Source organism: Cheilinus undulatus, linkage group 8 (genome assembly GCF_018320785.1).
Source record: "Cheilinus undulatus linkage group 8, ASM1832078v1, whole genome shotgun sequence".
NCBI classification, from domain to species: Eukaryota; Metazoa; Chordata; class Actinopteri; order Labriformes; family Labridae; genus Cheilinus; species Cheilinus undulatus.
The window spans coordinates 45234378-45258890 of NC_054872.1; the positions used below are offsets into that span (position 1 = coordinate 45234378).

Below are 24513 nucleotides of genomic sequence, written 5' to 3' on the forward strand. Positions count from 1 at the left end.
CTCATCGATAATATTAATAATATTAAAAGGATTATTTGTGTATTTAGGGTGGAAAAATGAGACGTGTCAACTGAACTTGTGCTTTTCATTTATCTACTACTACATAATCTTCCTTTAAAATGACTGGATTTATTCAGATTTGTCACTAAAAACCAAAATTCCAATTTTCTCCGTGAGACCTGTGAACACATCATAAAAAGGTCTTAGCTTCGTCCCCCCCTTTGATAGTCTGAGTTGTCTTTAAACATATAATTTTACTGTATGCTACCTTGTTTAGCTCTCTAATCAGCATTATCTCACCGATGTTAATGCAGATTTCAATTTTGGATTGAAATTTTTAACTAAGGGGACTCACTATAAGGTTTAAGAGATTTTATCATTCTGTCCAAGATTGAGGAGGATTACTGTACAGCAGCAACAGCAGCTAATATGACGAGTCTGAGCAGCTGATGGAGATTTTCCACGATTCAAAGGTAGGCCAACAGCATTTTAGTTTAATTTCTTGGAAAGATTACCAAGGGAATACGGAGAAGAGCCACAGGTTTAAGCTACCTATCAACCTATCAGCTCCTCTCTCTGTCACCCAGGCTCGCCGCTCCTCCTCTCTCTCTCCTCTGGTTGTTTTCACAGACAGCAGGTTGGACACAAGAGAATGCGCATGCAGGTGAATGCATACCAGGCGCTGCATGAACACTTATTTGTAATGAGGTGTGTTCTCACACAAAAACAACAGCTATTACAAAATAAAATAGTCTTCAGGAAAATAGCTTTGAGTCCTCCTCTTCATCCTCGAGTCCTGACGCAGTTAAAGTTCTAGTCTGAGTCAAAGTCTGAGTCATTAGTGCTGGAGTCCAAGTCAAGTCATGAGTCCTCCAAATCTGGACTCAAGTCCAAGTCCTGGACTTGAGTACTACAACACTGTCGTCAGGTATTGTTTCTTATCATGTCATATCTTATAGGATCGTATTGTATTGAACCATATTATATTGTATTGTATCATAATGTATTGTTTTGTACCATATCATATTGTATCATACACTATGATAAAAAAAATCAAGCCATGTCATTACGAATGGTATACTGAATCTTTAATATCCATCTAATCTTCCATCCATCTTCTTCCACTAATCATATTGTATGCAAATGTATGGTATCAAATATTGTATCACAGCATACTGTATCGTGTTTTGTGTTTATGTTCAACATTGCATCCAATCCCATCCCACTGTGTCATACTATTCAGTGTTATCTCCTATGTCAGGGGTTAACTCCACTTGCTCATGGGCCAGATTTTGTTTTGACAGACACTGTGGGGGACAGACCTTCAAATAAACTAAATAAAATCGATATTGTATTAGTATTTATATCAGTACTTGTATTTCCTTCAATTTTTACTCATTAATAATGAGATCAGCCTGCAGCCAGCCACAAGGAAGCAGCTGACATATTTTAGCTCCATATATCTGGGGTTTCTATGTTGTCCATCACTGGGTTTGACATGACTATCCTGTGTCCTGATTGGTGAGAAAAATATGTAGGAAATAAATATTTTCTGTTCAAATCAGCCAGGTTAACTGCCCTCTCTAAGAGCTTGAAGTGGAAAGTTGAAGTGCAGATTAAAGTGTTTATCATGCATCCTATTTACTAATAATGGTTAACAGGTGAATTTCTGCAAAAACAGGTTAAACATAAGTCAATCCTGATAAACTGCTTCAATACTGATTGTTTTTAGGGGTGATTTGTTAGCTATAGGGATATTAGATAGAGGATACTCTAAAACCCATCTGTTTTCTGAATTTAATGGCATGGTATGGTATGGTACGGTATGGTATGGTGTGGAATAGTGCTGCATAGCATAGCAATAGAACATTTTTATGTGCACCTAAAACAGTCAATAAGAAGACTTTTCTGATATTTTTACTCTCTTTTTTTGCACCTGCAGACCCGTAATCATTTTGTCCCCAGCGTGGACACCCGTTGGTCGTTCCAGACACTATTTATTTCTGTCCATCCAGCCGGGAAAAAGTCTGGCTGAGTCACCACACTGCTGGCTTCTTAGACCAAATTTCTTCCTCTCTACGGGTGGTTGGTCCCTGAAGCTTTATGTCAACTTTTCGGCACTAGGAGTTCCCTGCCTGATTTTTGGCCTATTACACGTCCTGCATCCCAATCTTCAAGGCAAGGGGACAGACTTATCACACGGTGCTTTAAAAAACATGCACGGCATTGAAAGCTGTACAGCGAGGATGAAGCAATGTGTATAATTATCCTCCACAGACGCTGACCTCAACAGCAAACTACCTACATGTTGTTGCTCTCCTCACGGCTAAAACTCAATGCAGGCTCTCACTACACTTGCTTGTAATTACAGATATGGGTTGCCACGCACTGGCAAATCTGTTCACGGCAGTACTGCTCTAGTTCACAGGTCCTCAGCGAGATACTTGCCCTTAAGCTTTACCCTTTATGGATTCCTAGAGTGTCTGTATTCCCTTCTCCTTCACCACACCCTGCAAAGACGAGGCCAAGGCCCCCTGAGCCATCCTGTAATATTAAGTCATGGTAAAGGTCAGAGCATCACAGGTCTCATATCGTCATAAATATAAGCACTATATGAGTTATGTCATATATATTTATATATATATAGGACATAGCAGGGGACTTACTGAAAGATTTCCCCCAGCTGCATCATGACCTTTGGCTTAGTGTGGGTGTTGGGTTGATTAGCGCTGTCCCAAGCTAAGGATTTTCCCAGTAGAAATAAGGATACATAAACACACTCCTAAACCTTGTGGAAAGTCAGTGGACCAATGTCATATTTAACCCTACAGATGAAAAATATGATGAAGAATATGCAAATCAAGGCAGGTGAGTGAATACTTTTGACAACATAGTGTAGCATGCCACATGAAGCCAGGATACCAAACCTGGGTACGAAAGCCACAGTAATTATGTCATTTGCATTATAGGGGCAAGTGAATTCTGATATTAGATCATCACTGAAGCTGTACTGTTGATCTGAATCGCTGATAAGCAATGTAAAATGTTAAGGACCAATGATATGCTTGGATAAACTGTTCTAAATGCCACTTTCAGGCCAATACAACTGGATAAACTGAGGTTTTTCTGTGTGTAATGAGATGATAGTCCTCATTATAAATCTGTGCAGCCCATGAGTCCAAGAAAAATATTCTCCAGAGGTAAAGTAAAGCTTATTGTACCATACTGTAGCATCATATCATAAATGTGATGATCTTTAAGATGGCAGTACAGCAGAGTTTCAGCCATGCCTTGAGCCTGCTTGTCTAGTCTCCACTTCTGCACTCTCAGTCTTGATTTTATTGGACATGACAACACACTAATTAGATCTTCTTGTGGCCGGCTGCAATAATTGCAGGGAACTAATAGAATCAGCAATTTGTCAGTTGGATATATTTACTTCTTGGTCTGCTGTTTATTTGTCACCCCCTGCAATCAAGCTCAATTTAGACCCTTTATGTGGTGCTTGTTCAGATATTTCTTTGATATGGCCTTCTTTGCATTCATTATATTGTTCCAAAATCTGAATCTGAGAGGAGGAACTTATTTATTGAGAACATCGCTCAAATATTCAGCATCTTTTCTTGTAATATTCTGGTACTCATGAGAGAAGAAATCTCAAAAGTTAGAAGCACAAAGCTCAGATCAACATGCACTTTTAATGATGATCCCGTTTTTTCTTCCCTGTTGATCGTGTGGAATAAAAGATAACAGTGGCACAGTTTTCCTTGATCGCCATCATAGCCGAGGGCATTGTGTCAGCCGCCGAGTCGTGGAAGGACCTCATCTCCTCCTCTATCAAGATTAAAAGTGATGTTGGAGAGAGTGGCACAGAAAAAAAGGACGTGGCATAAAGGAGAGATCTAGAGATGTTTTAGAGTACTAACGCTGAGCCACACGAATGTGCTTTTTGTTTTCATGTGCACCTTAATGAATACTTCTTCTTTTTTGAAGCTCATTGATTCTTGAAGATGAACGCATGGCTGCACTCACACACTCCCTGACATTCACATAGGTGTAAAAATACACACTAACACATTGCGCCAGCCATACGACGTGCTCTTGTCACACCCACACTAAGATTAACTGACGCATATCTGAATCTGTGACTCACACAAGCAGGCTAAAGCCATGTTTATATATGCACAACACTGATGTATTCATTTGAACATCTCTGCATTCTATTTCACAGCAATTTCACAACGAGTTTCTGAACCCGGCTTTCTTTGCTTGAAGTATTTTGGATCTAAGATAAGACCTTACAACGAGGAGACAAATGATTCTGACAGGAGTGTGCCAGGGAAGAAAAAACTCCTTCTGTGAGATTCGGCATTCAGAGGGAGTCTCCGGCCTGCATGGGAGGAACGTTTATACGTGCACTAACATAATCCCTCGCTTCAAGATAAATATTTAACACTACAAACACTTATTCTTGCATCTGCAGCATCCTGATGTGCCACTGTATGTTTCTCATCAGACACCAAGAACCAAGGCTAGCGAAGGAAACATCTGATTTCTACATAATGTACAACACCTCTGGGCCTGTGAACCTCTGCAGATCTGTCAGAGCTGCATCCATCGGCAGGTCACAGGCCGCACTTGAAAGGATATCCAAGCATTAAATCAACACTTTTCACATACTCTGGCGTGTTGTTGCTATACATAATGTGTGTAATCTGTGGGTGTATTTAAAAAACACTGAGCGCCGCAGCTTCTCAAGATCCAAGAACGGTTCATGAGATATGAGAGAGGTTATGTATTTTTCTTAGGTTTCTCTTTAAAGTGGAAGAAATGCCTGAATAGTTTCTTTGCGGATGAATATATCAAGCTAAAGATGACTCATATGGCTTAGAAGTGCACTGTAAAGTAGTGGGTCTCAACTGGTTGGTACAAAAGAAAGTTTGAGAGCTGTTTTAAGAAAGTTGTGAATGTTATGTATGTCTGGAAAAAATCACAGCTAAAAGTTTGTAAAGTACAGAAGCCCTGAGGGTAGAAATGTTCCGGTACTGTTTTTCCCTTCCTGATACTGAGTCCAATAGGGTTGGAGCGATACCAAGAACAGATCCGATACCCGTGTCCGCTTTCTGGAATTGTGCCTTGGAAAACTGGCCCCCTATTTTAGCCCAACAGTGAACTTAGAACATGGTTCAACAACCTCTCTGTGACACTTAGGACCAGATCCTCTAAAGGATTGCACTGCTTTTGCGACCGCTAAACCTGTGCAAATGACAGAAAAAAACAGCGTGCAATCCTCAAAGCATACGCAAAGGGTGAAATGCACGCAAACTGAATCCAAACTGCACTGCCACTCCTCGCTGCGCCGGTCCAATTTGCATGCATGTAAATTAGGGAATATTCATAAATTCAGCGCAAAATTGCCCCCTTCCTATGCAAATGAGCCTCATTGCAAACACCACCTAATCCTAAGACCAGCGCTAATTGCCACAGGCAGCAAAGCGGTGCTATTTACCGCCAGTGAGACCCATGTATTAAATCCGCGCAATATCTCTTTCTCCCTCTCTCACTCTCTCTCTCGCTCAAAATGATTGCAAATTGCTCTCAATTGGTGGTAACTGTGGAGCATAGCCTATATAAGGGCTGTCATGCCAGGACTCTGCGGTAATCATGGCAGCAGTGACTGTAGCCAGGTGAATGCACCATGGCAGGTGAGATGGCAGGTGCGCACAAGAAAGGATTTATCGGAGGAGAGCATCACTATTTGATCTAAGCGACAATGAAATCATCTGCAGATACTGGTTGCCAGGCCGCATGATCCTTGCGCTACTAGATGCCATGCGGCTTATTGCAATCAGAGGTGCAAATAGCGCTCAACTGCCAAACTGTGTGGGCGTGTTAGCACCTGCATATGATTAGAGCAAATTCTTTTGAGGATAAGGCACTAAAACAGGGCAGATTGCGTGAGCTAATTCTGCGCAAATAACGGCGCTATTAGCAGGAGCAATCCATTTTTTGTGGATCTGGCCCTTAAAGTTGTTTTTCTTGCTAATTATTGTGAGTTTCAGATGGGAACTTTGCAAGATGGATTCACCAGTGAGAAACACGGAAATGGGCGTATCCATCTGCTTTGCAAGGTTATGTGCATTAGGCTTAAAAATATAAACTTTCATGGCATGGTCATGTGTAGACCTAAAAACACACTTCAACGTGTTTCGGCATCAGAAAGTTTGATTTCCTGATGAAGGCTTGATGCCAGGACACGTTGAAGTGTGTTTTTAGGTCTACACATGACCATGCCATGAAAGTTTATATTTTTAAGCCTAATGCACATAACCTTGCAAAGCAGATGGATACGCCCATTTCCATGTTTCTCACTGGTGAATCCATCTTGCAAAGTTCCCATCTGAACCGTTTGGGCCTGGTTAGAAAGTGACAGGACCAATCAGTGATCGGGGTAGTTCTTTTAGGCCCAGCAGATTTGTGACGTAAGCAAGCAGCAGCAAGAGGCCGGTGAAATTATAGCAGAAGAGCTTAGTGTGAATGCTGCTAAAGCGCTAAGAACAGCAGTGAGTTGCTTTTTTTTTCAAAAACAACAAAAGTCAAGTACTTCCATGTCTATAGTCAGCATGTTTCGCGTTATTCCTCAGTAGCTGCACAAGTGCAGCTTGATAGCGGCTACGTCACGTGTTTTGTTGCTCTGATTGGCCCGTAGAGATGTGACAGACAGAATGTTCATCCAATCACACTCCGAGTTTCTTTCAAAGCCTCTGCCTTTTCCCAAACATTTCCTATAGAAGCTTTCCCAGATGGATGTGTGAAACAAATCCATCTGGAGTGTCAGGTTATAATGCACACCTATAGCACTCTTTTGCACATGTTAAAATATTCAAAGTGCAATTGTCAAGTTTTTTTTTGTTGTTTTGGGGTTTTTTTTATCGATGCAACAATATAAACCATACTGTGGAGTTGTTACTGAGGTGTTATTGTACCATGAGATTTTGATACCACTACATCCCTAGTAGTGTGATGTAACAGGAGTCAATGGAGTCTACGTCTGGGATGCCACAATGTTGCTGGAGCATCTTTAAACATTGTTAAAACAGCTAAAACACAATAAAAGTTACAAAATCATGAGACACTGTGAGAGGAGAGGTTCTTAATTCTTTGGGAGTGTCTACCATAAAGAGCCGATGTCTTAGCATATAACAGTATTTGATCATTTAGTCCCTGGGTGAATTTAAACTGGGTTTCTGTCCATCTCATTTGAAATGATTAGTTAATCAAACACTATTTATTCTTGCACTTCAGCTCCTCCACAGGTGGAGATAGGAGCTCTCAGAAAGGACCAGTAAGGTACAAAAAAAATAAATGCTTTAATGGATACTCTCACAGGCAAATCTAAAGAAGAAACCGTAGCACTCGAGTCACTTTCACCCAGTTCAATCAGGTGCAGAGGACTAATATTTTTGATGCTCACTGCATCTACTCCTTTGGATTTACTAGTGAGAAAGTATCGATTAAAACACCCTCTGCATGGAAACTTCAGGGTCTTGTTTCATAGAATTTTGCTGGGGTCAACAAAAGTCAACGGTATTTTATTTTACACTTGTTATTCAATCCTATGACAAAGAGTCAAACTTCACTTTTTGGCCCCCAAAATTGCTTTGTCATCTATTATAAAGATGTAATTGTTTCAGTTCTGTGCTGTTGAATATAAAAACAGCTAAAATAACTATACTGTGATACATTTATTGATGCTGTGAGCATCACAAACAAAAATAAATTCCCCTCCATGGTATTTTTGTGGATCACAGGGAGAATCACCAAAGCCTGATGAAATATCCTGAAATCTATGTACATATCAGGACAGATGTTTGTTTTGTTTTTGATTAGACCTGTCACTCAGACTCTGATTGACAGACATGTAAACTCACCGTGACTGTTACAGCGCAGCGTCTCCACCAGCCTGTTGTCCTGGTCGTAGCACACCATGGCCTGGTAGCGGTAGCCCTGTCCACACTCCTTGATGTCTCCCTGGACCTTGAGCCCCAGGGTGCTCTCCGCTCGGCCCGCCTCGGGCAGGATGCAGTCGGACCAATTCCCCACCGGCTGGGCGTTGTACTTGTCACAGGGGCAGTACTGGGTCTCACTCAGAGGGTACATTTGGGTGTTCTTGCACTTGTCTTTCTTTTTGCTCCTTCCTGAGGACAGCAGAGGGGTAAAGATGAGCAGAGTAGCCGTGGGAGAGGTGACTCCACATGGTGGGAGTGGGTTTCTGTCTCTACAAGGCTTTTAATCTGATCATACTCAAGGCTACTGTCAAAGCTTTGTTTGGGATGGTGTACTCAGTAAAAAAAAAAAAACAGGCTGGATGACACAAGAGTTTCTGCCCTGACTCCCTGCTCATGATTGACGCATGCATCAGGGGACAGCAGCTCCTGATGATATATCACACTGGAAAAAAAATAGTTTCAAACAGAGAGCTGGTTGCCTTTAAAACCTTGATGTTTTTTATCTTTCAGCATGTCCAGTATTAATCATAGATCACTGTGCCGTCAAATTTTTTCATTCAAAGCTCTTTCCAATGAAAACAAGCAGAGTTACCTTGGATAGTTTTCTACCAAACCAACACTGGAATAATGAGCTGCTGCTGTTTCCATGGTCTCCTTTGAGCTAGTTTGTCCATAAAATCTTGTTGAGCATTTGAATATGTTTTGGCAAAGTATATTCATCAGACCACAGCTGCTTGTTGCTAATTGCATTTAGGCGACATACTGTGACTAACAGGCTGCAACAAAGTATGCATTTTTCTCAACATCATGATACACTTTGCTTCCCTCTTTAATGAATCTGCCTCTGTGCTGTTTTAATATCAAAGTTTGTTCTTCCTCCTACTCCAGAACTTTACACTTTCGTCTTCTACTTTTTAGGTTATGTCACCTTCAAAGTTAAAGCTTGGCGTTTGCTATATTAATTATTGCTGTGAAAATGAAACTGTCAGATTCTGACTATGTGATCTGTTTTGTTGCCAGGCTTTTTCTATAGTTAAGAAGCCTGCTTCCTGAGATTTTTGGGGCTTTTTTGTCTTTTTTTAGATAGCTGGCTGAAAAAAAGCAAGAAATAAGGAAAGAGAGTGTGGAGGAAGACATGCAGCAAGTCACAGAATCAGGTCATGTGACCAGATCCTGAGCTAAATCAACACCCTTAAAGCCAGCTCCTAAAACCTTAAGTCTGGCTTAGACTAGGGCACAGGTGTCAAACTCAAGGCCCGGGGGCCAAATCTGGCCTGTGGAAAAGTCAAATCCGGCCCGCAAGATGAGCATATTTCTGTTATAACTGGTCCATCAGTCTGAGGTCTGCAGATTTCCTCAAGTATAGAAATGTGAACTTGTCCTTGATGATTAAAGTTTTCCTTGTTAAGTCACAAAATCTGAAAAAGAAAGGACTAAAAATATTTAGGCAAGAAGTCAGGAATGTGGGAAAAGAAATTCATTGTGTTTTAATTCCACAGTTTCAATTTAGCATCTCACAATTAGCACTCAAACTTAGGATTTTTACTTTTTATTTCATATTTTGAGCATTTCAACTCATAATTTTGACTTCCCATATAATATTTTGAGCTGTAAGATTCATAATTAATTTCTAAGTAATTTTTAAGTCTTATTTTTACCTTTTTAACCAATAATTTGGTATTTTACTTTATATTTTCAACTCCAAACTTTGACTTCATAATCCCATATTTTGAACTTTTAGACTTACAATTTAAAATTTTGAATCGTATTTTGACTTTTAATTTCATTACAAATTTTATTTCATATTTTGACCTTTTAAATGCATGATTTTGACTTTCTTTCTAATAAATTTGCCATTAAAAAACATTATTTTCCAATTTCAATTTCACGTTTTAACCTTGTTGAACTAATAAATGTACTTTTCTCAGATTTTGAGTCTTTAAACTTTACTTTTTAACTTTTTAAATGTCAAAATCATTTATCAGCAGTGCTAAGTTATATATATGTATGTATAAATATATATATATATATATATATATATTCAAATAAAACATCTCTAAGTTCATAAAATTAAGCTATGAGGCTGTAAAATCTGCTCCAGGATGGTGTGGGCATGTCTGTTGAATGAGCTGAAGCCACACCCACTCAGGAGAAATATGACCCTCTCAGGTTTTAAAAATGTTACAATCTGAATGGAGGAAAGCACTCACAGCATTAGGCCTGCCTCTTGACCTTTTTGTTGACCTCAGAAGAAGAGATAAAGTCTGTTTTCAGACTCAAATCTCTGTTATGATGCTTTAGATGATCCACAGACCACTGTGGCTGATAGATTTACCTCACAATGAACAAAAAAACAACATTTAACTGACCATTAACATTCAATAAAGGCAGTCACATCAGCTAACAACAGACTGTACTGAGATGAACTGCTCTGTGATTTTATATTGCAATGTTAGAGGGGCGGGGTCAATTCCCCATTGTGAGCTCATGACATCATGAGCCCATATATTGGCCCCACCAAATTAAACCCACCTTACAGGGTCTTCAAATAGAACCTGTCTGATAAAGTGAAGTAGGCTAAAAGATCTCAAAAAACAACACATCATGGCATCATCTACAGAAATTCAAGAACAGATTAGAAACAAAGTCATTGACATCTATCAGTCTGGAAAGGGTTACAAAGCCTTTTTGAAGGCTTTGGGATTCCAGCTGAACACATTGAGAGCCATTACCCACAAATGTGGAAAATTTGGAACAGTGGTGAACTTTCCTGGGCTACCAAAATGGCTCCAAGAGTGCATCAATGACTCATCCAGGAGGCCACAAAAATCCAAGAACAACATCTGAAGACCTGCAGGCCTCACTTGATTCACGTAAGGTCAGAGTTCATGATTCAACAACAAGAAAGAGACTGGGGAAAAATGGCATCCATGAAAGAGTTCCAAGACCAACACTTCTTGATGATAGAGAAAAAAATCTGTGGACTGACAAGACAAAACCTGGACTTTTTTGCAAAGTGTGCATCCTGTTACATCTGGAGTAAAACTAATAAGAACATCATGTCAACAGTCAAACATGGTGGTGGTAGTGTGATGGTCTGGGGCTGCTTTAGTGCTTCAGGACCTGGACAACTCACTGTAATTGTTTGAACCATGAATTCTGCTCTCTGCCAGAAAATCCTGAAGAAGAATGTCCGGGCATAAGTTCATGACCTCAAGCTCAAGCACACTTGGGTTATAAAGCAGGAAACACACCAGCAAGTCTACCTCTGAGTGGCAAAAAAAAAAATGAAGGTTTTTGAGTGGCCTTGTCAAAGTCTGGACTTAAATACGATCAAGACGCTGTGGTATGACCTCAAACAGGCTTGAAAACCCTCCAACGTAGGCAAATTAAAACAATTCATAGCAATGTGAAAAACTCATTACCGGTTATCATAAACTCTTGCTTGCAGTTGTTGGGTGGAAGGGTGGAACAACCAGTTATTATGGTTATGGGGCAATTACTTGATCACAGAGGGCCAGACAGGTTTGGATGGCTTTTATCCCTTAATAAATGAAATAATCATTTAAAAACTGCATTTTATATTATCTCAAGTTATCTTTGTCTATTATTAAAATCATGTTGATGATCTGAAACATTTAAGTGTGACAAAAAAGGCAATATATAAAAAAAATTAGGAGGGGGGCTAATGTTTTTCACAGCACCGTACATCCTGTGTTTTCACCCAAAACATCTTTATACCACTTAATCAAAATTAGATATAAAAATCGAAAATGTTTTTTAGCCCATGAATTACCTTTCACAGCATGTGAGCCACATTTGTCAACAAGTACTGCTGATGTTAATATTCTAAATGACAATTTCAAGACTTTAAAACAGTGACAGAAGTAGATTTACATTAAAAAGCAAAGATCAAATGTTTAAAGTTTGATTAAACTAAAAAAAAATTTAGGAATAGTGGGAATTTTTCCCACTGAGCTGCTGTGGACAGTTGTGTGATGATGTCAGCGTACAATTAATCTGCATATATATTTTTTATTCAGTTATATCCTGTTCTTTCTGTGATTAAATATTTAAAATCAGAGTGTAATTTTGAAAACACATACATATTTATTTACACACCCACACACACACAGATTTTAGATACTAATTAAAACTTATGTCTGATTAAAAACTTTTTAAATCATTGTTTTTTACTGCATTTCCCCCATGGTTTTGTTTTTTTCAGCATTTCCATGATACTATTGAGGAACACAGCTAATAAGGCCCCCAGGCCTATGTGTTGATTGGCTAGTACTCGTGTGATGTCAAGCCAATCAGACAGTGTTGGCGGGCCATTAGCTGAGACTGTAAAAAGAGAAAACAATGCCAGAGGGGAGGATACATCTCACAGTGGAGCCAAAGAAGCACATTTTAATTTATTTATTTAGGCAAGGTCAGAAAAGAAAATGCTGATACAGATAATTGGCCAAATGCCAAATATCATCCCTTAAAATCAGCTAGGCTTATGATGTGTATTATTATTAGGTTTGGGTGCCTCTATTTAAGGGACAGGACAGCATATAGAGAGAGAAAGACAGGGGAGATTAAGAGAAAGTGGGGCATGACATGTGGCAATCTGTTAACCCAGTCCTAACACTTTAAGGAGCATATTTTTATTTTAACTAGAAAAAGGATGTTCAATGGTGTTGCAAATATCTGACATGTTGCATGATAACATCTGTGAAATGTAGCTGTAGTTTTCTGAATTAAATTACAAGATCCAATCCCTCTCCTTCATAACTTAAAGCTGAAAACTGCCTCTTCAAAAAGGGACTGCATGCATTTGACGAACCCTTCTTGCAAATTTTGGAAAATAGCTCAACTTTCTGAGAAGTATAAGTCATCTCCTCTCCTCTGCATGACCTTTTGTGCAGGTTTCTTAATGCACTGCACCATTCTTGTTTGTCATTTTGCTTTTATAGCTGTGATGCACAGGGCGTCTCTCTGGGGACGGTCTGATGGATAACAAAGGCTGAGGAGTTATCTCAGATTTGTTGCTTCAATCCCACTGGAGCATTTAGCTGGCAAGAACTATCTAAATAGATTTATGACCTGTTGTTTCTTTTTATTGCTTGTGTCTTGGAGCGTTACCGTCAACATTACGCCCTAAATTGACTTATACTTCACCAACATTTTAACTACAGTGGAAGTAAACTCAGCAGAAAAAAAAAAAAAAAAAAAAAAAAAAAAATGGTTCAGAAACAGCAGCTCATTGTCCGAGCTGTGCTGCTCTCTGTACTCACCTATCAATGCTCTCTTTCTGGTACGGACACCCACACAGTCAGCTGTGCAGGACGAGAACTTGGACCAGTTGGTCAGCTGGCAGTCATCCTGGCAGGGGAGCTGACAGCGCTGAGTGATGGCGGGCATGGCTTTGGCGAATTTCAGACACTCGCTGATGTCGGCCTGCGTCCCGTCCAGCTGGCGACAGGACACAGCTGGAAGAGTTAGAGGGAAAAGGGTCAAAAAGGCCTCATTTGAATGTGAATGTGTTTTTCATTGCTTCAGCTGATTGATTGGCTGTCATTTTAAGTGTTGTTCAATGCAATGGATTTAATGCACCTGATAATTACACACCTCCAGTGGCTGAAAGTAAACAAATTGTGGTCCTTGAAAGTTTAGGCACAACTGAGAGAAAGAAATTGTGTAATGTAGCGATCAAAGATGGATGATTTATTTAGAAGTAGCTTTCTAAACTTTTATGAAACTTTCATTGGCACTGCACTCAAGTTGTCTTCCTGTAATAAAAAAAAACAAAGAGAAGTTGTAATATTTCGGCTGATTTTTAATCAGAGTTTGTTCTGCAAGACAAATCATTTGACGGCTTATTTTGTTTTTTAATAATTCAAGTATCTCCTTCAGCACTAGGATATTTTTTAAAAGCATACCAGAAAAGAAAAAGAAACACTTTGATTTGTCAGTTTGTTTTCAGATGTGAATTAGCATTCCTCTGCTGCGCACTCTTTCACAGAGACTCGGAAATAGAGGAAAAGAGGGAAATGGTGGGATAAAGGCCTTTGCACACATGTGCAATGTGAACATATGGTGTGAAAACAAAGCAATTAGAGGAAATTTTCAACACTCATTTCTATGCATGTCAGAAGTGAAGAGATTTTCTGAGTAAATCATGCAACTTCCAAAAAAAGTTTGCAAAAGCCTGCAGCATGTTTTGCACAATCCTCTGGTAAACCTTCACTTTTTTGTTTATCTTATGCTGCAGCCTGATGCAACAGTCCCAAAATATCATTTTTATTTTCAGTAATCTACACTTAGTGCCCTATCATGATAAAGTAAACAGAATTTTAGAAATTTTTGCAGATTCATTAAAAATAAAAAAACTGAAATATCACATTGCCATTAGTATTCAGACCCTTTGCAAAAAGACTAGCTCACCTTCCTTACATTTCTCTTAATCTTTGCTGGGATGTTTCTACACCTTGACTGGAGGCCACCTGGGGTAGATTAAACTGATTGGACATGATTTGGAAAGGCACACATCTCTCCATAGAAGGCCTCACAGCTGATAGTGCATATCAGAGCAAAAACCAAGCCATGTGGTCAAAGGAACTGCCTGCAGAGACAGGATTGTTGCAAGGCAAAGATCTGGGAAAGGCTACAAAAATGTCTGCTGCACTGAAGGCTCCCAAGAGCACAGTGGCCTCCATAATTCTCATATGGAAAAGTAGTATGAACCAGGAAGGGCACTTTCATAGATTATTTTTGGACTTTTTATCCTTTAATTGACTGCATAGGACAGTGGATAGAATCAGAAATAGTGATAGGAGAGCTGGGGGCATGTGGGAAAGTGCCACAGGCCAGATTTTGAACCCAGGCCGACCGTGTACATGGGGCACGCCTTAAACCACTAGGCCACCTGCACCCCCAAGGGAGGGCACTTTTAACAACTTTTCACCTTCATTGAAATTTGTCCGTGAAACCAAAACTTTGGTTTAATGTTTAGTAAATACACTGTATGGAGAGCTGTTGTCGATTAACGGAGTCCTCAGCTCAAAACAAAAAGTAATCCGTGGAGGTTTACATGCTAGGCAGTAGGCCTGTTCTCTACTTGACTTGGAAATTTTTATTTATCCTTTATTTTAGCAGGGAGAACCCACTGAGACTGTGGTCTCTTTCCCAGTGCTGCCCTGCAGCAATTAAAGAACAACAGAAAAATATATAATGAACAATTACAAATACATGTCATGATGAGTACGAAATCTATCACCAGTGATAAAATGAAGAGCACTGTGATGTACAGCATCCAAAAGCTTCAACATGGAAACAGCTGCATGTGTATAAAGAGGGTCTCCATAATCCAAAACAGGCAGTATTGTTGCCTGAACAATCTCTTTTCTATTATTCGTCTTTAAGCAAGACTTATTCCTGTAAGAAACCCTAGCTGGGGCCTTATTTTTCCAATCAAATTTGAAAGGTGTGATTTAAAAGAAAAATCCTGATCTAGCCAAATACCCAGATACTTGAAGTGTTGAATACGTTCAATGATTACATAGTTTAACGTAGACAAGGTAGCATCACAAGGGGTCAAGATCTGTCTGGAAAAAAACATTTATTTGGTTTTTGTGGGGTTCAGTGTGAGCTTTAGATTAATCAGATTTTGTTGTAATGAGTATATAAAATTGTGTCATCAGCATAAAGATGAATTTTTACAATTCTGTATTGTTTCAGTGATGTCATTAATACAATGAAAATAGAAGTGGCCCCAAGATAGGGCCCTGAGGTACTCCTGTATAAGTCACCATATAGGGTGATTTTCTGTTGTTAGTGACAACTGATTGAGTCCTGTCAGTCAAATAGTGGTAAACCATTTACAAGCCAACACTTTAAGACCAAGTCAAGAAATTCTACTCAATAAAATGGCTGCAATACCATGAAGGATTCTGCATTACAAGGTGAGTTTGTGCAATTGAACTTGCAACTGATAAAGTCACTTTTATCATGCGCTATGCTGACCATGGGGGGAAAAAAAGAGAGTCCGTGAAAGCAGCTATGTGCCATCATTAATTTGCACTGCACAGGCTGGAGCAACAGTGAAGGAATGAAGTTGTCATTATCCAAAGTCTATTTGTGTATGTGAGTGAGAACGACCCAAACCCTGCTCCTGTATGGTGAGATGGATCACAGAGAACTTGGAGAAGAGCAGACAGCCTCTTTTACTTGAGACAGATTATTGAATAACCAGTCAAAATGTTCCTCTTTGCCATGGACGCTTTCATAATGAAATCGTGCTTGACCCACAGGAAGTTACATAATCCTGGAGTACTGCTTGAGTGCAGACTGGGAGATTTTTAAATAGTAATAATAATAGTTTCTATTATTTGTTGATTTTTGACACAGATGTGTGTAACTAGTTTTCTAACTTCAGATTAATTATTAATAGAATAAACTGATTTACTGTCAGTAAAGTTAAAATATTTTCTATCCTTTTAATGGTAAAAAGAGTTAATTAACAGTGCCAGCCTTTGCACACTCATGTTTGCAATGAGTGTTTTTTTCTGCATAGAAGAGCCACTCGTTTCAATTTGACACTAATGACGGTATCTCAGTGAAGTAATTTTCTCACATTAAACACACTCCTTCAAAGCCACAAGTTAAATGACTTTCACATAAAATTTACATGGATTGCCTTTTTAATAAGAGACCCAGATATTTTTCTCCCTTTGGTTTCATCACATAGAGTTCTGAAGTGTGCAAGTAAATAGTTAATGAGAATTTTGTTAATGCATTATTCAGGCTGGACCTCATGGGGGGGCTTAAAAACAATCCCTAGCAGAGCAGACATAAGTTTGTCTCTCCACAATTGATTTGAAGCCTACAATTCAATTTGTGTTGGCTTACATCATCCTCTTCTTTGTTCTTTCAATAAAGCCTATTACTTGTGTTGCTGCAATATTTCATTTTCCCGTGATGCCGACATTCTGCAGGGCTGTACCTATGGAGAAATCAATCTCTCAGCACATTTCTGTAGAACCCCCACGGGCACTGCTATTGGTTTGGAAAGCTTTCGTGCGGTGCTCTGTGAGGTCAGGTCTTTTCTCATACATGTGTGTGAAGAGAGAGAGAAGCACGTGTTCTCAGTTTTTCTGTGTTTGATAAAGCATCAGCAGTGTCCGTGCCCTTAAAGAAAAGCCTCAGTGCAGGTAGAGAACACAAACACTGAGAGAGAATGAAGGCCAAAGAAGATAGTGAGATGTATTTGTGTAAAGATGGAGTATGTGCCACCGCCGGGGGGGTCTTCATCCAAACAATAACAAAAAAACAAGTAGAAGCAGGGAATATTTGACAGTGTTGTAACTGAATGGGCCTGTATTTATGGTAAATGTTAAACTGAATGGATTATGAATGAGAGCTTTTGCGTTATTCACTCTGGAGAACGATGGCTCAGGCTCAAAGAGTTCACAGCCTTTGTTTGCTGAAGCAGATTTACTGCACCTGGTTTTCAGCCTGTCTGTCAATACGTACCAGGCCTGTGTGTAGGCAACAGGGACTTTTCAAGTATGTTGTTCAAATTAAAAGTCAGATCTTTAATGTTTTCTTTTTATATAATAAAAAGACTACCTGTTTTCATACTATGCTTGGAATCTGAGGCAGTTACCTGTAAATTAAAGTCACTTGCAATGTTGCATAGTGATTTCTCAAATTCATTTCTTCACTTTCCTTACTAAAGAATCAATTAGCCTTTTATGACCTATCATACAACAAGTCCGCCAGAGCATATCTTTACATTTTTACAGTATTTGAATTGGCTATACATTAATACAACCCTTTGATCCCAAATTCGATGATATATACAGTGCTTAACAAATTTATTAGACCACCCTAACCCTAACCAAAGTAAGTTTTATGCCACAGCTGCCCTAAATTAACAGCACTGGTAATTACCAAAATAATTTTTTATGTTTCTGCAATGGTTAATACATGAATATGTAGAAGCTCTTTAACCCAAATGATATTTTTAATGCTAAAATATCATTATTATTGTTATCCATGAATTTTCAAATTGACTGATTTACAAAAAAATGGGAAAAATTAGTAAAGCACATTATTATTTCTTTATTAATATGTCAAATTATAGTTATTTACTTGCATTCCTGAACAGAAAAATTAGTTTTAGTGGTTGAATGTTATGCTTGATTCATTTCTGACTTCTCAGAGAAGCCCAGTGAGCTGGCTCAAATTTTGGTGAATTCAGTTTGAAATTCCTCATTCCTGTTCAAAATGGTAAAACGTGGAGAGCTCACCGAAAATGAAAGAGTCTGCATTAAAGCACTTCATGGTGCTGGATAGTCTTTGAGACAAATATGACAGGCAGTCTAATAAATTTGTTGAGCACTGTATGTGATAAGTCCATAGTAACAAATTAAATTGCTTAAAGTGCCAAAAGTGTACACTCATCTTTATGAATGGTGGCAAAAATAAAATGAAATTGTGCACAATCTGCAAAAAGACAGCATCTTTTAAAAAAATAAATATTCACAGTGGTGTAATCAAATCTCTAAGTGTGCAAGATACTTCTGAGCATACATGTGTTTGCAGAAGACCATGTTGAAGCAATAATAAGTGCGACTCGTAACCTGCAAGAAAACAACACATTTATAGCTTAGATTTTATTATATTGTTTTTGATGTGTGCACTTATACCACATTTCTTCAAAAGAAGGAAGGATATTTCTAGAAGGAAACAGTAATCTGGAACACACTGAATGTTTGATATATTAGTGTTACTCTGGCTTTATATGCAAAAAGATTTATTGCTCTATCTCATTTGGTTACAATTCTATGTGAGGTTAAAAGTAGATATGCAAATGGGAGCGCAGATGATCCAGTAGGTTTTAAAGGGTTAAGTAATTCAGTCAATAAGTACATAAATAAATAGCTAGATAGCTACATAAATAACAATAAATAAAAATGAAACAAAATGATATGAAGTTACAAAATTAACCCTTAGAGCACACGTGGTACAGATGCATTCCTCAGCCACACCCTTTGTAAATTGCTTGGTAACTTTTGAACTGTAAATCGTAGGCACTTGTTCGTTCCTCTGAAAGCTCTCTGTTGCGCTTTTCTAATGATGTTCTCCCAACGTTCATAGCTCTTACAGAACATTTTCTTGTGAGCCTGGAATTTGGCTGACTTTTCGGGGTCTTTAAAGATTTAATCCAGGCCAGTAACTCTGATATTGAACATCTTTTCATCCATTTAATCCAATAGATTTTTTGATGGTTCCCACAGTAAGTCTGCTACATTGGATAGCCCACTGCCATATTTTCAGTTAGTATCCCAGAATACATTGCGGGTGGCCTGTGACAGCCAATGGGCAGCTGTTCCGTTGTCACGTCATGGTTTGCTGAACAGTGCATGTGCACAGGCTTTGAAGATTAAGAAGCACTTGAATGACTCATAATAGAGACAAAATAAACACAGGGAGGCTGTAATTTTTCCCTCAGAGTCACAGCACTTTAAATAATGACTCAAATTCCCAAAAGTTCAAGGATGTTTTTTGTAAAAATGTGAATATTTTAAAGACTTTTTGTCACAGATTTATATTTTCTTTATTCTTTAGTCCCAATGAGATGAGAAAACAAGTTTGTGCAAAAAACTCTTAGCCATTAATGTTACTGTATTTAATACATTGTTTTTTTTGTTGTTTTTTTTCTGTGGGAGGGGGGTTTTAACTTTTTTAAAAATTCAAGTGATATATGGCAACACATATATTCTTAAAGCCCAGGTTGTCCCAAATGAAAGGATGTCTAGGGCTTGTCTGTGTACTTCTTGATTTTTAAAGGGACCTCATTAAAAATTGTACTCCATAAGATGTAAACCAGCATTTTGGTTTCGTGGGTGAATTTCCTGTAATAAAAGAGAAAAGCTGTGAAAAGTGCACGTCCTGGTTTGCGCTGCAAGAAAAAGCAGAATGCTTTGCAAGTTTGCTCATAGCATTAACCAAGAAGGCTACTTTTAACAGCTTTTCTCCCACATTGTAGGATATTCATCAATGAAACCAAAATTGTAGTTTGTTGTTTAGTGAAAACACTGTATGGAAAGCTGTTTAGTTAAATCGAGATTTCAATTCAAAGCAGGAAGTACACAGTGGATGTGGGCGGAGCTGAGAAGCTGTGGTCCCTGCTTGTTTTTCTGACTGTTTTAATGGAGAGCCCCTGGCAGCAGAATTTACATTAAGTACTTTTAATCTGTGTGTTACATTTGGCTGACATCTATAGGTCATTTCAAGACTTTCTATCATGTACCTTATACAATAAAAACACTCATATAAATGACCAGTTTAAGTGAAAAACAGGTTTTTGTCATTTACAGGTGTCAGAGAGGTGAAAATGAGGGCTGAGAGGTTTGGACATCAGGTGTCATAAAGTGTTAGATCAGGAAAAAACTGCATTGACTGGGACAGTGCAGTGAATAACTCTAAAGTAGACTTATAAAGCATTTTCATGAATAAATTGATTCTTCTGTCCATTACTGTAAGCTATTGAAGAAGAAACAGAAATATAAGCACTAATAATGGCCCTCTATAGGCGCAGCAACATAATGAAATTGATCATTCTGCGTGACCCCCTGAAATTGGATTTTTATGAAAGCCTCCCAGGACTACATGGTACATCCATCCTCTATAAAAAGGCAAGGGGAAATATGCTTTAAAGAAGGAGAGCCACGACTCCTGTAAAATACTTGTCAGTTGTGCGTGAAGCCCATACAAAGAGGAAGTTTGGCTGTCATGAGCTATAGGCAAGGTGCAGCAACTCCTCCTAAATTTCAACAGGAGACATTCGATTAAAATTGCATGACAAGAGCCTGGGGTGAAAAAAAGCACCAGAGAAACAATCCAAACTGTCAAACGAGTCTCCAGAGGCACCAGTGAGTTGTGAACACATTTCCTTCCCAAACTCAGGAGGATAATGAAAAAAGGAACAGGGAAAAATAAAGAAAAAAGTCTGTTGTTGATGTTTTTATGGGTGTCAGCTTCAGTTTGTGTCACGTCTTTTTTTTAAGTGGGATGAGTCGATGTGTTCTCTGAGTAAATAGGTCTTTTCTCTAAATCTTGGCACATCCATCTGCTGGATCATGGCCGGGCTCCAGATGCACCGCAATGAGCAAGAATTCATTTCATGGTGATTAGGAACGGTTCAATTAAGACGCAGAGGGAAAAGAGATGGAGAGATCTGTTTGTTTACCTCTGGTTTGAAGTCCTGGTCCACAGGTCTCCTGTGCGCCCAAATTATTCTGTCTGAGAAACCACGGGACCAGCTGGCACTTCCTCCATTTGTGGGTTTTCCACCTGGAACACAGAGAACAACATTATAAAACAATACAGCCGTTTCATCCTGTTCACTATTACACCAACACTGCACTGCTCAACCGTGTGATAAAGTCTGCAACTCTACAAAATGTGATTTCTCTGACCAGTGTTTCTATTTATGTTGCAGAAATTTACCCAACATTAAACAGAAGGGCCTGTTTTCAGATAAGATAAGGTAAGGTACGTGCATTTATACAGCACTATTCATACACAAAGCAATTCAAAGTGCTCTGCAGTTAAAAACAGAACATTTATAGCAGTAAGATCATCAAAAACATTTTATTTATTACGTTAGTAGCACTAATCATTACATTAATCACTAATCACTTTGTGCTAGCAGGAGAACTATGTTCACAGTACTGAATTTAACAGAGGAAGCATTAGATGGCATTTATAGCTTACTACATAATGCTGTCCAATTTCCTTTTTTTTTGACCAATCAGTGACAAACACACAGTTCGGAGGAGTTTAGACTTATTTAGCTCTTGTTTATTAAGTTATTTTAAAGTAATCTACCTAGTTTTACATTCGTCTAGCCCTCTGATTTCTTTACTGCTTATTTTGTGCAGGATTGTGGTTGCAACTTGACCTAAATCGAGCTGTTACTGAGGGAGCGGCCAGGGTACAACCTGGACTAGTCACCAGTAAGCCACAGGGTTGACATATAGAGCTCAAACAAACAGGAATGCTCTGACTCACATCTATGGGCAATTTAGAGTCACTATTTAACCTAGGGCAGGACTTTTCACAAAATTCGTGGAAGGTGACTGTACAAACATTCTGTCTATCTCATTCATTACCAGCCAATCAGATCGACAAAACACAATTAAGAAGTAGACATGCACAGCTTTGGTACTACCCTGAGCTGACAGGCTAGCGCTGCTGTAGCGTGCAAATGTTGGAGCCTCTCTGTGAATAAAACTAAGGCTATCACATTATTGCTTCCTTGTTCCTGCACTAGTTCTTTGATATCTTGAGTGCCCCCTGAATCCTCCAGCTGGACAGGACACTTACAAAAGCATCCTCTCTGCTAAGACAATCTTTCAGGGTGGCTCTTCGCTCTATTGCTATAAAGAAATGTGGTACAGTTCCAATTAAACTGCCGCTATAGCTACATTCAGGCTAATAGCTACCATGGCAGAAGCCACTGGATACATCAGCAAACGCCATGAGTAACAATTGCAAAGTCAGTCAGGAGAAGAGTGAAAACATCTGTTCTGTTATGAAAAGTTCACAGTGTGGCTCTGCTTGTGTTAATAAAGAAATGTTGCTCCGTTCTGACAAAACCGCCGCTGTGGCTACATCCAAGCAAACATTGTATGTACCCATTCACACAATAATTAACCCCTTCACCTCATAACTATAAAACTCGTGCCAAAAGCCAGAGCAGATTGGCAGAAGAGCAAAAACATCTTTTCCATCATGGAAAGCTTTCAGAGCTGTTTTTAGCTCTTTATTTTATACAGAAATGTCCAGTTCTGATAAAACTGTCGCGATTCTCTGAGCTAATTGTTGCAATAGTAGCAATCATTGCTAGCAGCTTCCAGTACAACTAAACCTCACCCACTGTTATGGTCTCATTCTCCTCAAATGACACTGATTGGCCTGAACTGTTTTCAGTTTGGTACAAATGTAGATTGGAGCTTTTCAAGATGGATTTGCTTGATAACAGACTTAGAGGCTGGTAAATTTTCTTGCTTTGCAAGGTTATAACTTTTTACTGTTACTGCTTTTATTTGGCTTATTTTATCAAACTTTATATGTCTGCCTAAGTATTTCATCCCTGTGATTGACTTTAGCTAGGACTGGCTCTAATCCCCCTGTGATCATGCACAAGATAAGAGGTGTAAAAAATAAGTCTTTTATATTCAATATTTACTTGTTTTTAAAGTAGCCAATATCCAAAGGATTTTGGCTTATTTGTTTCCACATTTTGGGGGGAATTAAACATCAAACATCAAAGTTAAAAATAAAATCATGAAATTCAAAAGTGCTGGAAATAAATGGTTTTTGATTACGGTATAGTCAAGGTATTTATTCCCTACCTAAATGATAAGTACTTAAAGAAGAGATCCCTAACCAAATCAAGCCCTTTATTGGTCATTACAACTAAATAATGCAGATCTATGTGCAGCGGAGAGCCAGCACTTTGCCATGGTTGTCAGCTGAGAACCCCCTCTTTGCTGGTGTTTTGTTCAGTCAGTCCTATGAACCTCCAGAGGACTGAACAGTGATCTAAGGCATCCCAGAGCAACCCCCTCCATGCTAGCTCTCACCACCCACCATGCCAACATGGAGACCTACTTTATCTTACCCACCCATCACAGCCCAAACAGCACAGCCGCCTTAGATACAGATCCAGGCTGTGTACATGCAAGCTCCAGGTAGCCATGCTACCTACCCTAGCATGACCTGTAGCTATAACCACAAAAAGGACAACTATTCCTGGAACAAGAGAAACTAGAAAGGCAGAGAAAAGTGCAAAGAGAGAGCCTAGATAGAGGGTGGGTACAAAAGGCTTTCTCTGCAATAAAAGCCAACAATTTAAATCCTCACTAACAACAGTCTTATTATACAGTCTAGCAGAGCCAATGAATAATATAAAAGCATAAACCAAAGATACTCAAAGAAACATTTTTACAAGCAAAACACCATATATAATTCACAATTTATTAGTCTATTAGTGAGTTAGCTGAAAAGCCTTTTATACTTATGTTTGTCTGTAATAAGTAAAAAAAAACATGCACATCTATAAATAACCACAGATCAGATCCTCTGTGTTCATTCAAAAGTGCATTATTTTATCACATTCACATCTGTGTAGTGTTAAGTTATGAAGGAACAATCAATTATTGTGATAGAAAAGGTTCTTTAGGGGTGAGGAGATGCCACTACGTTAAGTAAGTCAATTTAAGACAATTAAATGTGTCAATATATTGCTGATTTTGCATGCAAAGCAAAAAATAAATAAATAAATGCACAACCAAGGCTGGCTACACTGGACCAGTAGTTCAGAAACAACCTCCTGCTCAATGGCAAATCACAACCCAAATTTCTTAAAATTTTCAATCTTATCCAAATGTTTTTAATGTAAATGGGAAAGTTTGGACTTGGGATGCAATGACAGATGTAA

At 38.8% G+C, this 24513-nt stretch overlaps 1 protein-coding gene across 2 annotated transcripts in view; it reads right to left on the reverse strand.

Moving 5' to 3' along the window:
- Nucleotides 1–24513, reverse strand: part of LOC121513348 (thrombospondin type-1 domain-containing protein 7A) — a 365219-nt gene that overhangs the window by 119815 nt on the left and 220891 nt on the right. For both annotated transcript variants that reach the window (XM_041793044.1, XM_041793043.1), the window contains 3 exons: nt 21256–21359; nt 13295–13489; nt 7932–8198 (listed from right to left, as the gene is read on the reverse strand). In XM_041793044.1, the coding sequence (XP_041648978.1) occupies nt 7932–8198; nt 13295–13489; nt 21256–21359 (566 nt within the window). The remainder of the gene's footprint in view (nt 1–7931; nt 8199–13294; nt 13490–21255; nt 21360–24513) is intronic.